The sequence below is a fragment of the Emys orbicularis genome, chromosome 4 (genome assembly GCF_028017835.1).
Source record: "Emys orbicularis isolate rEmyOrb1 chromosome 4, rEmyOrb1.hap1, whole genome shotgun sequence".
Taxonomy (NCBI): domain Eukaryota; kingdom Metazoa; phylum Chordata; order Testudines; family Emydidae; genus Emys; species Emys orbicularis.
The window spans coordinates 13,657,372-13,674,573 of NC_088686.1; the positions used below are offsets into that span (position 1 = coordinate 13,657,372).

Sequence of the window (17,202 nt, forward strand, 5' to 3'; positions counted from 1 at the left end):
CTCGTGTCGTCATCAACTAAAGGGATGGGGCTTGCGCGGTAACCACGCCCATAAGGGGGTGTGTGCCACAAAGCGGGCCCCCATTGGGGAGCGCCGGGGAAACCTCGCCCAACCGGGCGAGAGGCCGCAAGGCGCTCCGCCTTCAGGTAGGCGGGGCTATCCTGGCTGCACCCACAAGCGGGACGGGGGATGTGAAACCCCGCCCCAATAGGGGCGGAGTCAGCCAGCTGTTGCCACATTGGAGGGGGCGGAAGAGGGAAGTGACGCACACGGGTGGGGTGGAGTCTCGCCTCTCCCCGCCCCGGGAACCCGGAAGCGGTTGTTACTGCGCAAGGGGAACGGTCCTGGGGGGCTTGGCCCTGCTGCGGCAAGATGAGTGAGCGCAGCAAGGGGGTGACTGTGACGGGGACGGGGCCCCTCGCCCGCGTTGGGAGGGTCTGTTCCGCCCCGTTCCTCTCCGGGCAAGCCCCGTGGGGGCGGGGATCCCTGTCCCGGGGTTAAGGCAGCCTGCCCCTGGAGCTGAGGGAGAAGGGAGTGGAGGGGGTTTGCCTCGGAGCTGGAGGGGGGAAGGGTGTGTGTGTGTGGGGGGGATGCCTCGGAGCTGGAGGGGGGAAGGGTGGCGGTGCCCAGTTTGCTGCTGCTGCTGCTGACTCCCAGTCCAGCACCCTCTGCTACATCCTGCTCTGCAACACGTTCCCTGTGTGAGAGAAGCAGCCCAAGGGCCCCGCTTCTGCCGAGAGGACCACAAATGTGGACACCTATGCAGAACCCCACTTAAGTCAGGGTCTGACTTTGGTCACGGAGTCCAGGTGTGTGGTTCTCCTTGCAGGATCGGGACCAAAGAGATTAGTTTGAGCCTAGAACTCCATTTCTTAAGTACAGTGCAACAAACTGTTTCACTTGCTTTGTTGTTGCATCTCCAGTAACGTGATGTACTACAGTGTTGCAACTCTTGTATTTTTAAAAGCTGTAGATATCCAACCAGCCTGCCTTGGATTGTATTGTGGGAGAACGGTACAATATATAAATGCGTCAACTGAAATCTATGGCGACTGTGGGGTAAGTGTCGAATTCCGACAGACTCTTGAGTTTGTGAAAGAGATCTAGGGCCTGATCTTGGCCTGTGATGTGTTGTCTTCTGTGTCACATGCAAAGGAGGCATAAATTGTCTAAACCATCTGTAGGGGAGTCCTATGATAGGGGAATTCCAAGGTGGCATATCAGGTAGTATGCCTTTCCCATGCCTTCCTTATTTCCCTTGAGATTGGAGGGTGCTGAGGGAGGGAAGCTGGGGCGCATTGTGCTCTGGCAGTCCCTGGTTGGGAATTTCCAAGTCTGATGCTGATGCTCTAAGTTGTATGAGGCTGGAATCTGGAGCACGAAGGTCGTGTTCAATTCAGGCTGCATTAGATGGTGATGATTATGTTTCTGTAGTGCGTAGGAGTCTTAGTCATGGCCCAGGACCCATTGTGCTAGGCGCTGAACAAACCAGACCAAAAAGACAGTTACTGCCTCAAAGAGCTTACCATCTTAGTATAAGTAAGGCTAAGATTTTTATCACGGTTATTTTTAGTAAATGTCACAAACAGGTCACTGGCGATAAAAATTTCACAGAGCCCGTGACCTGTCTGTTACTTTACTAAAAATAACCAGGGGGCAGGGCTAGGTAGTGGGGAGGACTGACAGGCCGAGTCCCCCGCCATGGCAGGGAGCACAGCCCCTGCTCCAGGAGCCACAGTGCGGGACACAGCCCCCACTCCAGAGCTGGCTGCAGCTGCAGGACAGCGAAGCGTGGCCCCGACTGCAGCTCCCGCCGCAGCCTCCGTTGGGCCCGGGATGCCGCAGGGCTGGGGCGCGCAGCCCCGTCTGTAGCCTCCGTCGAGCCTGGGACGCCATGGGGCTAGGGCACATGGCCCTGGCAGAAGCCGCGGGGTTGGGGCTGCAGGGTCCTGGTTCCAGCCAGCCCCAGTTGCAGGGCAGGGGCGTACAGTCCTGCCTTCTCCTCAAGCCCTAGCAGTCACGGAGGTCTGGTAAAGTCACAGAATCTGTGACTAAATCGTAGCCTTAAGTATAAGACAAGCGACAACAGATAGATACAAACAGACGGGAGTGCAAGGAAACGGAGGCAGCATTGATCAGCATGCTAATCAACGGTCTTAGCACACCAAGTGGCCTGACTTTTGTCAAGCTTTTTATAGGTATCCCAGTAAAGGAGGGATTTGAAGGAAGATGTTTACAGGGAGCTCCTAAGCATAAGGGGCAGCATGGGAGGAAGCACGTAGATGTTTGTTTGAAGATTTACCAAGTTGACAATGGAGGCTGGCACCTTAGGGCCATCAGAGGAGGGAGTTGACATCTCAATAGCGAATAAGAGCTGGGAATAATAACAGCAAGTAGATTATGTTTGATGTGATCGAGAAGGGGGAACCAAGGAAGAGATGCAAAGAGAGGGAGGACATAGTCAGATGACATGCTTGGGCAATAATCTTAGTGGCAGCAGCAGCGTTCTGAATGGGTATAAGACTTTGTGTCAAGACAAGAGAAAAAGATATTGCAGGAATCAAGACACGAGATGACGAGGACCAGCGTTCTAATCATGTGAATGGATGGAAAGGGCCATGTCTTAGAGATGTTATATTGAAAAAAATCAGCAAGCTTGAGGCGCAGCCTCGCTGTGAAGACCTAGAGGAGTGGTTCCCAAACTTTTTACTAAGGTGACCCACCAAATGCATTTTGTCTTTTTTTGTGACCCACCCAGGGTCCAAATTCATGGAGGGAATGAGCCAAAAATCATTCGCCAATGTCCTTCTCCTCCTCCTTGCCCCGCTGAGGGGGCACTTTCCACCCCACCACTGCAACCCTAACACTGGTGCAGAGGGGAGGCCCCAGAGTGGGGAACGGAGGGACTTTGGAGAGAGAGCCTGCTCTGCACTCACCCTACAGTGATGGCTCCTGTCCAGCGGAGTTGGGCCTGGGTCCCTGCTCTGGGTGTTTGCAGCCTAGTGCACGGGATTGCAATGGCACTCAGGTTTGGCTTGGCTGCCCCTTCAAGCCTGAGTGGTGCTGCAACAAGGTCGCAATGCCTGGAACAGGACCAGACTCTGTGGGACAGGAGCCACCACTGCGAGATGAGTGAGGTGTGGGCTCATTCTTTAACTCTCCTCCCTGCATGGTGCCTGGGACCCACTGTTTGGGAAACATTGACCTAGACAGAGGTCCGAGTCAAAGATGACATCCAGGTTATGGGCTTGAGTGCCAGGTGTGATGGTGGCATTTTCCCCAGTGATCGAGAAGGTAGGTTGGGGAAGCTTGGAGGAGAAGATTAAGAGCTCTGTTATAGCCATGTTGAGCTTGATGGCTAGACATCTACAAGGAGATGTCAGAGACAGGCTGAGATTTTAGTTTGGACAGGAATCCGGTCTGGAGTGGAGACATAGAGTGGAGAGGTAGATCTGTGAGTCATCAGTATAGAGATGGTAGTTGAATTTGTGTTTGCTGTTGAGATTACCCAGAGATAAGGCAAAGAGAGAGAAGAAAAGGGGACCAAGGACAGAGCTCTGTGGAACCACCTCCCCCCTCCCAAAGCTGGAGGGAGGAGGAGGATACTCTGAAGTAGCCAGTAGAAAGGTCGGAGGAGAACTAGGAGAGTAGAGAGTCATGGATGCCAGGGAAGGACAAGATTTCAAGAGGAGCACAGTCGACTAAGTGACTGACAGGTCAAGGAGGATGAGTACTGGTTTTGAGCTTTAAGGAAGAGGTCATTAGAGACTTTGGCGAGAGCAATTTCAGTAGAGTGCAAGGGGTGGTAGCTAGATTGGAGAGGGTCTAAAATGGAATTGGAGGAGGAGAACTCCAGACAATGATGGTAAACAGTGCATGCAACGAGCTTAGAGATGAAAGGGAGATGGGGCAGTAGTTAATGAGACAAGCGGGGTTAAAGATGGGTGGGATTTTATAGGATGCGAGAGACTAAAGCTTGTTTGTACTTTGAGGGGAACAAGCCAGATGAGAGTGGGAGTAAGGGATGGAATGAGAGTGGGACGAGTTTGCTCAGGGGAGGGGAACATTTAGCAAGCGGAGGGCTGAAGGATTGAACCTCCTTTAATTAGGTAAATTTGTCAGCCCACGCACTCCCTTTAACTAGACTCCCAACAAAACAAACGATCAGTTATTGGGTTTTCAGGCACTTGTAAATACAGTTTTGTGGTGCTGTTTTTGTAGGTTTGTCCTAGAGGACAGCGAACAGATGGGGATAAAATCTGTCGGGAGTGTACAGGATCTCCAGGGCATTATGACTGGCTATACCTTGGCTTTATGGCCATGCTTCCTTTGATTTTGCACTGGTTCTTCATTGAATGGTATTCAGGGAAAAAGAGGTTAGTAATGTTTTTATTTAATTTAAAAACAAAAAGGCCCACCATAAATGTGTATCATTCATATGAGAAGGCAAATCGAGTTGTGCTAAAGGAGTCATGCTATTGGGCAGACAGATACACAGGCTGCTAATCTTCTGGGAACACCATGTGCTTATGGATTTATGAATTTTCATCTTAGATCTGCAATAATTACTGGGGTACAGTTCCTCCCAGATGGTCACAGTGCCCAGGAAATGCCCTATACCCAACTACTTGTTTTAAATGCATTGAAGGAATCTTCACTGGTGTAGGAGGGAACGCTCACCTATGGCAGATTTTGGCCTAAAGAGTATTACTACACCTTTATAACCTCTGACAGGAAGGGTACGTCCAGACTACCCGCCGTATCGGCGGGTAGCGATCGATTTATCGGGGATCGATATATCGCGTCTTGTTAAGATGCGATATATCGATCCCCGAACGTGCTCCCCGTCAACTCCGGAACTCCACTGGAGCGAGCGGCGGTAGCGGAGTCGACGGGGGAGCCACGGCCGGCGATCCCGCGCCGTGAGGACCGGAGGTAAGTCGGAATAAGATATGTCGACTTCAGCTCCGGTATTCCCGTAGCTGAAGTTGCGTATCTTACATCGACACCCCACCCTAGTGTAGACCAGGCTGAAGATACTTAGATGATAATACTACAGTAAAGGTTATGTCAGCATGATAGGTTTTGAATGCACTTCATAACAGACTTATTAAAGAACATGGCTGTGTCCTGTAATTTCATGCTGTATAAATATTTTACAAATGACGCCTGTACAAAGTGGTGCGAAAACAGTATACTAAACACTTAATGTTTCATACTATAAACTCTCAACCCACTAAAATGTCATTTTAACATGAGCTTTCAGCTCCAGTGAGTTTCATGCATCTGATTTAAAATGTTTGCCTTTTTATTTAAAAAACGTATGTAGCAAGTCACTATGAAAATGAAAACCACCATTTATAAAGAATAGGTAACTTGGAAATAAATGCCTTGGAGATATCAAGAGTGGTGCTTAGTTCTCACTTTGCCAGTCAATTAGGCACAGGGCTTTATAATGTGGCAATACTTAATAGTTTAGTTTTGCTGAACAAAAAATATTCTTTCCGTGTTGTAGGAAGTTGTATAACTCTCACCTGCCTTGCATATTTGATCTTAGTTTTTGCTAGACTAAATGTGGTGTGAATGTTAGTTTCAGAAGTTTAGATGAAGTACAACTGCACTTGTGCACTAAATAGTGTGACTCAGATAAATAAGAGATTATTATTTTCAGTGTAATCCTAGAATATCAGGGTTGGAAGGGACCTCAGGAGGTCATCTAGTCCAACCCCCTGCTCAAAGCAGGACCAATCGCCAACTAAATCATCCCTTGTCAAGCCTGACCTTAAAAACCTCTAAGGAAAGAGATTCCACCACCTCCCTAGGTAACCCATTCCTGTGCTTCACCACCCTCCTAGTGAAAAAGCTTTTCCTAATATCCAACATCATGCTTGCTTCAATCTTCATGTTGTAATAACTGTGGCTTTGGCCTATCTTTCATAGTGAATTTAAATACAATAGACAGTTTAGAATTGAAAGAGTCTTTATACTTCACTCAGCATTTGATATTTTTTTCCCTGTCAATAATCAAGTGGTATTAAAGAACCTTTTTCTTCCTCCCTCTACAGTTCCAGTGCATTGTTTCAGCATCTTACTGCCTTATTCGAATGCAGTGTTGCAGCAATAGTTACACTGCTTGTGAGTGATCCAGTAGGTTTTCTGTATATCCGTTCTTGCAAGGTAGTGATGCTTTCTGACTGGTATACAATGCTTTACAACCCAAGTCCTGATTACATTACAACTGTTCACTGTACTCATGAAGCTGTCTATCCTCTGTGAGTATAAAGTCAGAGTATTTTTTATAAGTGCTATTTCACCATATGTATTTCAGGAATTTATAAAATGTTGAGTTGTGGTGCATTTAACCCTGAAATGTGGCTGTATTCTGCTAAGTTCGTACTTCTTGTAAGAAGGGAAATCTGCTTGCCAAAATGTACTTCATGTGCCCTGGATTCAGGAGAGCATCCCTATCCAGAGAAGCACTTAAGCACATGCTTAACCTTAAGCATGTGCTCAAGAACTGGGGGCTGTGTTTATATAGCACTTTAAAAATGGAGCGCTGTAAGTGCTCATTAATTCTTGTATTGGCCCTTGTGTGAGAAATGGAAGGTCCTAGTGGTAGTCTAGACTTCAGTTTATTTGTGAATTTGCTTGTCTAACAGCAGCTTATACTAATTAGGGGTGAACAGTAATAATTTTGCCAGGTATTGGTAGAAATGCATACTTTAAATTCTAAAGTTAGTATAGCTTTCAGCCAGAGGTAGAGATAGAAAAGCTTTACACTGAGTGCTGTTCTAGATGAAATGAGGATAGATCAAGGAGGTCAGCTTAATCTAACCTTAGTCTGAAATATAGCCATATGCCACTAATTGAAGGGAAAAAAATCAGAACATTCACAACCCTTCACAAACACTAAGTCAATCTTTCAGCTGGTAGAGTGCATCAGTTTTCCTTTCTTCTGCTTATAATGTTGATTTTTCACAACTGTTTAAATGACTGTGACTTCTTTAGAAATTCCTCTTTGAAGGTGCAGAATGTAAAAGGGCTTATCTAGCCCAGACCAGTGGGCTATCAAAACCCCTTTGAAGTCTTGTGACTCACTGAGCTTTCTTTTTTGTGCCGCTTCTTTAAAGCACCAGCATAGTGAATCATAATAAACCAGCAAGCCAACAATCTCTCGGACTGTCGCTTTACTGGCAGCGTTTTTGCACATTGCAGCATGCTGGCTCTTTGGGGGAAATTCTACATATGTCCTAGGTAGTTTCACAAAGAACTCCAGTAATCTTACAATGGAGAGTAGCAACCTGTCCCTTTTAACATTTCATAAATGAGTGTCACAGCAAGCAGCCACGCAAGGGAGACTGTTCATGAGGGTTTAGGAGTACAGAGAATCTGTAACAATGAACTTCGATATATCTTCATTACACTTCAGGATAGAGAATTAAGGAACACCTATAGATTTGGGTAACCTTTCAGAACATGTTGCTTTCACTGCCCTTGGGAGGCGGCGTGGTCTAGAGAGAGTCAGGAAACCTGCAGTTTGCTCCCACCTCTGTCACTGCCTTGTGGTGTGACCTGTGGCAAGTCAGCTGAGCTCTCTGTGCCTCTGTTTTCCCCTCCCACCCTCTGTGTAGATTGTAAGCTCTAGTCTGTGTGTGAATGTGTATAGTGCCTAATGCGAGGCATCCTAGGTCTGTTAGAGCCTGTAGTTACTACTGCAATGCAAGTAGTAAGTATTAATTTTTTCCTTTACAGATACACCATTGTATTTATATACTATGCCTTCTGTCTGGTGTTGATGATGCTGCTCCGACCTCTTCTGGTTAAGAAGATTGCCTGTGGGTTAGGAAAGTCAGATCGATTTAAAAGTATTTATGCAGCACTTTACTTCTTCCCTATTCTAACTGTACTTCAAGCAGTTGGAGGAGGCCTGCTCTGTAAGTGTGTGTGTGTGTGTGGTTTTTTGTTTTTAATGTATGTCCTTAACAAAAACAACACCTTGCTCAGTGGACAAAGTATGTCCTTTTTTGCTTTGCTATGCGTAAGGCTATTGCGTTAAATGTATAAAGAAACATTCATCAAAATTGCCTTTATTGTTCAAATATCCACCCCCAGTGATAGTATAAAATTAATTACTCCACATAGCCATCTATTACATGAAGAAGCCTGCCCCACTCCCCCTCCACCCACACACACTTCTTGGGAAAACACTGACAAATCATGGAGCTGGTGTTGTAAATCAAAAGTAGGGTTCCTTAGCCAATCAACTCAGAGCTGCCTTAGCAGAGCATGGCTGTGCGTTAAGTGTACTGTCCGTCTAGCTAAGATACCTATTTGCCTGCCTACATACTGGTTTAAAACCACAGATGACTTTCAGACCTCCCCAAAGCAGCATTGGCCTCGCTCCCTAGATAGTAGGAATGCTGTTCCAAGCTTTATTGCAGTTCTGTACATTTAGCCTTCCAGAAAGAAATATTTTAAATAAAAGGCAAGAATTAGCAAATGCTGAGGAATGCATTTGGAAAGCAGTGACAATGGGAGTCTAGAGAACACTCAAACGCAGTCAGCAGCTCAAGAGAAAATTATTGTTGTCCTAAATTATTCTAAAAGCTGCTTGCCTGTGCCAATAGAAGAATTCAGAGCCTGGTTGTCAGATGCACTCAATGTATCTGAAAATCAAACCCTCATTCACTTACAGCCAAATTGAGCGCTCTTGTGAAACCTGTAGACAGCCACAGGGGAAGAGATCAGGGAAGCTGAGGACTGCCTCAAACTTGCTTACTGTATTCCTCCTTTTTAAGGGGATGTGAAGAGGGGGTTTGTGGCTTCCAGACCTCAAGGAATCCATGAGGAGAGGCTGCCTCGTGTGCTGTTCCCTCCCTCCTGGGCACATGGCTCTGTGCCTTGCCTTTTACCCCTCAAAGAGGCAGGTGTGGACTGGAAGCTAATGCTGCATCTTAGTGGTATTAACTTAATGTATCTTTTCCAGCAGAAATACCTCTGGTTTCAGAAGGGGTGGAAGCAAACTGGAAAATTTAGCTAGTCTTAGCCCCCGCCCATCTCGAGTCCCAGCCTTGTGCTATAAGCACAATGTGTGGGCTCCTGTGTGAAGGGGCAGCATGTCACCATGCCGTCACTCAGCATGCAAACTCCCGTTCCAGCTCTTATGGGTGCTCTTCTGTCCACTTTTCTATTCACATTTGTGCTTTAGCTGTGGAGGGGGGAGCTAAAGGGCTATTAAACTTCAGTGATGTGTGTTAAAATGTACAGTAACTAATTAGAAATAGTATGAGAGAGGTCTATTAAAGCATGAATGATGTGGAGAAAGTGAATAAGGAATTCTTTATCCCTTCACGTAACAAGAACCAGAAGTCACCCAATGAAATTAATAGGCAGCAGGTTTAAAACAAACAAAAGGAAGCATTTCTTCACACAGTTCACAGGCAACCTGTGGAACTTGTTGCTGGGGATGGGGTGAAGGTCAAAACTATAACTAGGTTTAAAAAAGAATTAGATAAATTCAGGGAGGATAGGTCCATTGAGGGGTGTTAGCCAACATGGTCAGGGACACAATGCCATGCTTTGGGTGTCTGTAAACCTCTGACTGCCAGAAGCTGGGACTAGACAACATGGGATGTATCACTCAATAAATTGCCCTGTTCCGATGGTGCCCGGTGCCAGATGCTTTCGAGAGAATGAACGGAAGGCAGGATACTGGGCTAGATGGATCATTAATCTGACCTAGTATGGCCATTAGAAATACGATCCTTTGGGCCTCAGAGGAGATGGATTTTGAAACCTCTAGATCAGTGATGCTCAAACTTCAGTGGTTCAGGAGTCAAATTAGTGATCAACATTCCCCAAAAGAGCCACAGTCGTGTGAATGACAGGGGAAATATTTAGTTTTTGGATATAAATTATTCTCACAGCAAATAAGTTGTTAACCTACTAAAAGCTTCCTAATTGGTTAATAATTAAACCGCACCGTGTTTTAATATCATGAACTGCAGGAGACACATTAGAGAGCCACAATCTAAGTATTACTGCTCTAGAAGGTCAAAAAGTAAACTTCCATGCTTGTCTATCACTCATTCATACTGCAGTGCATGATGGTTAAATTTCAAACCCATGGTCTAAAGTAGGCTGGACTGATTCAGTGGAACAGTTACATACATAGCAGTAGTTAATGTCTTCTGCTGAAATGTACTTAATGTGGTGGTGTGTTTTCCCTCCCCCTAATACATGCAATGTTTGCCTTTAGATTATGCATTCCCATATATTATATTGGTGTTATCTTTGGTTACCCTGGCTGTGTACATGTCTGCTTCTGAAGTAGAGGTAGGTAGAAATGTCTCTTCTGTTCTAGATTTTAAAATTTAATTTTGTCAGCAGAGGCTCAAGGGTGGCCTGAGAAGTAAGATGAGGAACACTTGCTCATTGTTAATGCATTATCCGATATCTCTGGCCAATGCTACAATATCTTCTGGAATACTGACTTGAGTGGAGACTGCTAGCTTGCCTTTCCTCATGTATTTGTCCGTACTCTTGTGCTTATTCTGGGAATAAGCTTTTTTCATTTTTGGCACATGAGTCCAGCTCAAGGAAACTAGCATGAACTGGTAGTCCTTGATGCAACTCCCTCTCCCAAGGAGGACTAGGGAAAGATCATAGAGAGTGACTAGAGTCAAATCATAATTCTCAAGCCCAATAGCCTCCCCCTGCACTGTGCACAACCTCTCACTTAAGTGTCAGATACAATGTAGGTGTGAAAACATTAACAACACTTTTTCTTTTACAAGTCTTTCAAGGATCTTCTTGTCAGGAAGAAAAGGCTTGTCGTTCTTTCTAGCCACTGGTTACTTCACGCCTATGGAATCATCTCTATTTCCAAACTGGAGAGACTTGGCCAGGATCTACCACTGTTGGCTTTGGTACCTGCACCTGCCCTCTTTTACTTACTTACTGCAAAGTACACTGAACCTTCACGCATCCTTTCAGAAGGAGCAAATGGACATTAATTGTAACTTGTGCCAACAGCCCAGTGAAACTGTACCAGTAATATGGATTAAAGAATTTCAGTGCTTGTTATGCCCTTCAGCTCTTCTTAGACTAAAGCTGTCATTTCTGTACAAGACATTTTCTGGGTAAAACATCGTATAGAATCTAAGAGTAAGACTATGTAAACTTAGCTTCTCTAACTTCATGAAGGGCTTGTAAAAAATCAAAGTGGATAATGTCTTAATCTATATACATTTTTTACTATGTATAAATACTGGTGGCACATACCTTGTAATATAAGTTTTGTTTGTACCTTATTTATTTATTTCACAATGCCATATATTAGCATCTGTTTGAATAAAGTAGCAAAATAGAGCTGTGGTTTTCTGGTAAAGTGTCTGGCTTCTGTCACCCCCTCACTTGGAACTACCATCTCCCTAAAAATAAGAAGTTTGTGGAGAACACTGTGTCTAAAATTGCAGATGTAGTTATGTACTAGCATTTAATTCCCACTAGAACCCCCTCCCTTACCCCTGCTACAGCCTCCTATTAACCTGCAGACCAATACAATTTAGATCTTAAAACATGGGCGAGGAAATGTACAGAATGGTCAGAGCAGGATTGTTCTCCACAGTACATTTCTTACTGCATCTTTCAGTCTGGTTTGAGACATGCTGACTGTACAATCTTCCATCTGGAGACTATTTAAGAGTACTATCCCTTCCACTCAGGCAGTTTTCCCAATATGCTGCCTGCATACTCCTATGCAGGAATTGGTTCCCCCTTCTAGCCAACAACTGTTGTTAGCAAACTGTCTACCATAAAACATGTGATGGCCAAGCAATGAAGGCACCTGCATGGTGGAGACCTCTCCATGCCTTTCACCCTTGTTCAAAATTATTGGGTTGTGGCACAATTAAATAATTGTCTGTTTGTTGGTTTTGCTTTGATGTATGTTCAATCACGCTCAAAGCTTGGGCCACCACTAACATTGTAAAGGTGAAAAATGTGCTGGGTGGTAGCCAACCAGCCACTGACCTGCAGTAGTTAGAGCAGGGGGACTATAGGCAATGATAGAAAGCTTGATGCTAGTGTAAGTCCCTAACACACACAAAGGGAGAAAGGGCAGAGAAAGAAATGGGGTTGCTGTCACTAAGGAGCAGTCCCTGTCCCATTAAGTGGATATGTTCATCTCTTCTCTAATGCTCTCCTAGTATTACTTTTACATGTAACACATGCTAGAATGGAGGTATTCACAAGAGGCATGACAGTATGAAACAGACAGAACCAGCATCCTACAACACTTAAATGATCATTAATGCACAAAGGGAAGTCACATGGTAACCAACGTAGCCTTTAACTGCTTCAAATCTAAAAATATGAGCAGCCATTTCCCATGGATATTTTGACCAGCCAACTCTTTGGGCAAGTTGACCAGTGAGCTGGTTTTAAATCTTGAGCCTATGGAAGTAATTACAAAGAGGGCAGAGAAGGATAAAAATGTACTGATCAGGGTATACCCTGGTGTAACAGTGAGTGTGTTTGTTTAATTAAGAGTCATAGTAGTATGTTGTTTGTTCTATTACCCAATTAGGCTGTGGGGAACTGGGGAGCAGCTTGAGAGCTTACCTCTCAAAGCAAAGCTGGTCTAGTCAAAGGAGACAATACTGTGGAACATGCGGATGACTCAGGGTATTTGTTTTGGACTCTACACCAGCTTACCTGCCTCCAGATGTCACTGTTCCCTGTTCAGATGCAAACTATGTAGTAGTCTCTCTTACTACAAGATTTAGGATTTTTGTCCTAATAACTTTATTGTCTAACTGGAAAATTAAATCCACTATTTCAAAAAGGACTTCTACAATGGTACACACGAAAAAACATTTGGGAGTGAAAATAGGCATTTGCTTAATGAGATTGGGTACACCTAGCTGTTTGCATACAAACATTCCCATTTTTTATGTACCCAAATCCATAAGGCACTTCTGAAAATATGGCCCTGATAGACAGATGCATTAAAATACCAACTCCCATGGCTCGTATTGGAACAGACTTTTTTTTTTTTTTTTAAATGAAAGTGTTTTGTGTGCAGTCTTGTACCTGTATTTTCAGACTCAGTTACTGGGATTGCACATGCACTTTGGGTGACTGGGTTTCTGGACCAACTGCAATGTACATTTGCATGCACAGCTATGGTAATGACAAAAGAGCAATTGCATATGCATTTCTGTTCATGGACAGTGTGGCTCCAGGCTTAAAAGTTTGGCCCTAAGTTGTCAAAAAGAAATGTGAAAAGAAAACCCAAGTAGCACTAATGATAAGCATGTCATTGGATAAGAGTGGGGAATCTTATATATTAATCCTAAAATTTCTATTAGTCAGTAGACTGTTAAAAGCATAGCTTATTGTAAGTAAATGTAGCCTAGGGATCATATATGGATACTTACCTTTTCCTTTTTACTCCAATATTCTATCCTTCAGAAACATCTGGAATTTAAATATAAAGTACATATTTTAGCAAGCTTTTCTCAGTATGCTCTCATTTGCACAAAAAAGTTAATTGCAGATACTTAGTTTAAGATGGATGTAATTAAACAGACCCATTTTTGCCTGATCCTTGCGGTCCTTTTATGCAATGACTTTCCATTGACCTCAGTGAACGTTCCACACGTGAAATAATGGCAGCATCAGGCCTTAAGCTGAAGCAGAAATGTTCTTTTCCTTATAGATTTAACCCATCCCTTTCTCTAGTTTGCTGTCCAAGTATCAACATCTCAGTCACCTCAAAGGTGTATGAATACAATAATAACCTTTCTGCTTTAAAATCCTATCATCAAAAAAACAATGTACTTCTGTTACAAGAATATAGCCACTTGCATGCACATATCACAAACATTCCCAAGGATAGAACTTAGGACTTTTAGTATCCAAAGCATAAGCCTGTACTACTGGAGCTAAAATGAGCAGGTAGCAAGGTATTATGGGAGGTGGAGGGAACGGCCCTAAGAGGAGACATGTTCAGCCTCAGCTCCAGTGTATTATTATTTAAAATGTAAACAATAGAAGTTGCCCATACAAAACATTCTAGGCATCCTAACCATCAATTAAACGTACAGTGCCATAATGCTAATCATACAGCACCAGGCCAGGCAGCAGCTCTGATTTGTTAGCCTTCACATGTCCATTGTGGAAAAGCTAAAATGTGGTTCTGAAGAGAACAGTGAAGCTCTAAATATTTTCCACAGCTTCCTTACTGAATTAGCCTTTAGGAACAGGAAATTAAATGTACCATCATCATCCAGGCTGTGCCATAAAATACGCATACTTTTCCTAATGAACACAATAGCTTTTCCACTGTGAATGTAAGGACTGGTCTACACTAGCGGGGGGGATCGATCTAAGATATGCAACTTCAGCTACGTGAATAGCGTAGCTGAAGTCGAAGTATCTTAGATCGATTTACCTTGGGTCCTTACGGCGTGGGATCGACGGCCGTGGCTCCCCCATCAACTCCGCTACTGCCTCTCGCTCTGGTGGAGTTCCGGAGTCGACGGGGAGCGCGTTCGGGGATCGATTTATCGCGTCTAGACGAGACGCGATAAATCGATCCCCGATAGATCGATTACTACCTGCCAATCCGGCGGGTAGTGAAGACATACTGAAAGTCCAGAACCTCGCTGGTGGAAACTGACGTAGCTCCATGGAGCTCATCAGTTTCTACCAGCTGAGGATCCGATGGAGTTTACTTCTGAAGTGTTATCACTGTTTATTCCTAGTGAACAAATTCACCATAATTCCATCAGGATACAAAGTAAAAGAAAAGGGATTGGTGTATCTTACTGGGTTCCGTGCTGGATTTACTTTCTAACAAAGAATCCAGTCCATCAAAGTTATTTTGTAGCCCTTTGTTAATACAATCAATCTTTTTCTCTCTCTGATGAAGTTTCATTACAAGATCTGCTATTGCAGCCAGGATTTCCTTCTCATTCTCCACAAATTCCTATAATGAGACAAAGTTGAAAAATCATTTTCTTGTAAAGACAAAGAAATCACAAAACATTAGGACCCTTTTGTTTTGCATTTCCTGACTTTTCATAGATTGTCCAAACACTAATTGTATAGCTCTGCTGGGTTGGCATACCCACTCCTGAGATCCAGAGCCAGCTCTTATGCAGATTTTTCATGAGTTTCCTATTGCAGGTTGAGTTTTAAAAAAATTTAAAGAAAGATGACAACCTTTAGGTATGTTTGAACCTAGGATGAGGGAAATGGAATCAGAACCAACGTAGGACAAAGAAATTTACAAAAATTATTTTTATGCAGAGCTAGAAAATTTCTAATTTCCTGTATTCTACCCTGTGGCAGAGTACTGGTAGCAGAGTATTTACAGTGCCAGATCTTCTATTATTCTTTTTTGCACGGTAACCAAATTATTTTCAATGCTAAAAAAATACCTTGTCAACAAATGTTGAAACCCACCTTTTGAATGCTACTGTCCTCTGACCATCCCTTCAGAAAAAGCTCTAAAATAAATTCAGTTTTAAAATGTTAGCAGACTGTCAGAGAAACATTCTAAAATAGTCTTCCTTTTCAAATACTGGGAATATGATAATTTTTGTTTTTAAATAGCTGAACATTTCCTTTGATGACATGTTACTCACGATGAAGGACTGTCAGATCACTCAGAATTTTTACTGTTGTTGATTTGTGGTTTTCGGCTTCATGGCTCATTGTCAAAATATCCGCTTTCATCTGTGCATTGCACTGCAGAGAAAATCATTGCAGCTAAGTAAGTATTTGTGTTTGGTCTCTCCTTCCTGATCTCTTTAGCAATTTTTGTGACCTACAGATATACAGAGGGTGGTGTATTCCCCAGGACAAAACTCTTTCCATTGTTACACTTTTCTTCAACATCAGGTATCCATTTCACTTTCCAGAACAATCACATTCATGATAACCAAAATAAGTGAAATCTCAGGATCAGATCCTCAGCTCTAAACCAGTCAGTCAATGCAGCTGTGCTGATTTACACCCTGAGGCTCTGGCACTCACTCTTCACTCGCCGTTTAGTTTCTTTGTTGTACTTCAGGTACCAATAGTTCTGACTTTTGGAGTTGAAACTGATTTTCTTCTTTCTGTAGTTCCTTTGCTACATCATCAGCAGTAGAGGACATAGAACAAGGGTGGGCAAACTACAGCCCACGGGCCACATCCTGCCTGCCAGCCGATTTAATCTAGCCCTCGATCTCCCGCTGGGGAGTGGGACCTGTGGCTTGCACGCACATGCCGCAGTTCCTGGAAACAGCAGCATGTCTCCTCTCGGGCTCCTATAGATTCATAGATTCTAGGACTGGAAGGGACCTCGAGAGGTCATCGAGTCCAGTCCCCTGCCCGCATGGCAGGACCAAATACTGTCTGGACCATCCCTGATAGACATTTATCTAACCTACTCTTAAATATCTCCAGAGATGGAGATTCCACAACCTCCCTAGGCAATTTATTCCAGTGTTTAACCACCCTGACAGTTAGGAACTTTTTCCTAATGTCCAACCTAGACCTCCCTTGCTGCAGTTTAAGCCCATTGCTTCTTGTTCTATCCTCAGAGGCTAAGGTGAACAAGTTTTCTCCCTCCTCCTTATGACACCCTTTTAGATACCTGAAAACTGCTATCATGTCCCCTCTCAGTCTTCTCTTTTCCAAACTAAACAAACCCAATTCTTTCAGCCTTCCTTCATAGGTCATGTTCTCAAGACCTTTAATCATTCTTGTTGCTCTTCTCTGGACCCTTTCCAATTTCTCCACATCTTTCTTGAAATGCGGTGCCCAGAACTGGACACAATACTCCAGTTGAGGCCTAACCAGTGCAGAGTAGAGCGGAAGAATGACTTCTCGTGTCTTGCTCACAACACACCTGTTAATACATCCCAGAATCATGTTTGCTTTTTTTGCAACAGCATCACACTGTTGACTCATATTTAGCTTGTGGTCCACTATAACCCCTAGATCCCTTTCTGCTGTACTCCTTCCTAGACAGTCTCTTCCCATTCTGTATGTGTGAAACTGATTTTTTCTTCCTAAGTGGAGCACTTTGCATTTGTCTTTGTTAAACTTCATCCTGTTTAACTCAGACCATTTCTCCAATTTGTCCAGATCATTTTGAATTATGACCCTGTCCTCCAAAGCAGTTGCAATCCCTCCCAGTTTGGT

At 44.0% G+C, this 17,202-nt stretch overlaps 2 protein-coding genes across 5 annotated transcripts in view; one reads left to right on the forward strand and one right to left on the reverse strand.

The window, feature by feature from the left end:
* The first annotated feature begins 283 nt into the window (after window positions 1–283).
* Window positions 284–11,377, forward strand: JKAMP (JNK1/MAPK8 associated membrane protein). 4 transcript variants are annotated; one of them, XM_065402937.1, is made up of 7 exons: window positions 284–376; window positions 968–1,059; window positions 4,222–4,376; window positions 6,066–6,272; window positions 7,753–7,934; window positions 10,259–10,335; window positions 10,797–11,377. In XM_065402937.1, exons 1-7 carry the CDS (start codon window positions 373–375, stop codon window positions 11,013–11,015), a joined length of 936 nt encoding a protein of 311 aa, XP_065259009.1. In that variant the 5' UTR covers window positions 284–372; the 3' UTR covers window positions 11,016–11,377. The 4 variants fall into 4 exon arrangements, with proteins under 4 accessions (XP_065259009.1, XP_065259010.1, XP_065259011.1 ...); XM_065402938.1 differs by having other exon boundaries at window positions 974–1,059; XM_065402939.1 differs by lacking the exon at window positions 10,259–10,335 and having other exon boundaries at window positions 10,797–10,940.
* Window positions 11,378–14,794: 3,417 nt separating this feature from the next.
* CCDC175 (coiled-coil domain containing 175) overlaps window positions 14,795–17,202 on the reverse strand; it is a 43,333-nt gene continuing 40,925 nt past the window's right edge. Inside the window, exons 17-19 of the mRNA XM_065402565.1 lie at window positions 15,657–15,759; window positions 15,475–15,518; window positions 14,795–14,995 (exon numbers count right to left, since the gene is read on the reverse strand). Of these exons, the coding sequence (XP_065258637.1) occupies window positions 14,795–14,995; window positions 15,475–15,518; window positions 15,657–15,759 (348 nt within the window). The remainder of the gene's footprint in view (window positions 14,996–15,474; window positions 15,519–15,656; window positions 15,760–17,202) is intronic.

Bases quoted from the DNA above. Each gene is read 5' to 3' on its own strand.
- JKAMP (XM_065402936.1), top strand. From the start codon at position 931: ATGTACTACAGTGTTGCAACTCTTGTATTTTTAAAAGCTGTAGATATC. The intron at 4,377-6,065 runs GTTAGTAATGTT...CTCCCTCTACAG, and splicing joins TGGTATTCAGGGAAAAAGAG to TTCCAGTGCATTGTTTCAGC. The intron at 10,336-10,796 runs GTAGGTAGAAAT...TTCTTTTACAAG, and splicing joins TGTCTGCTTCTGAAGTAGAG to TCTTTCAAGGATCTTCTTGT.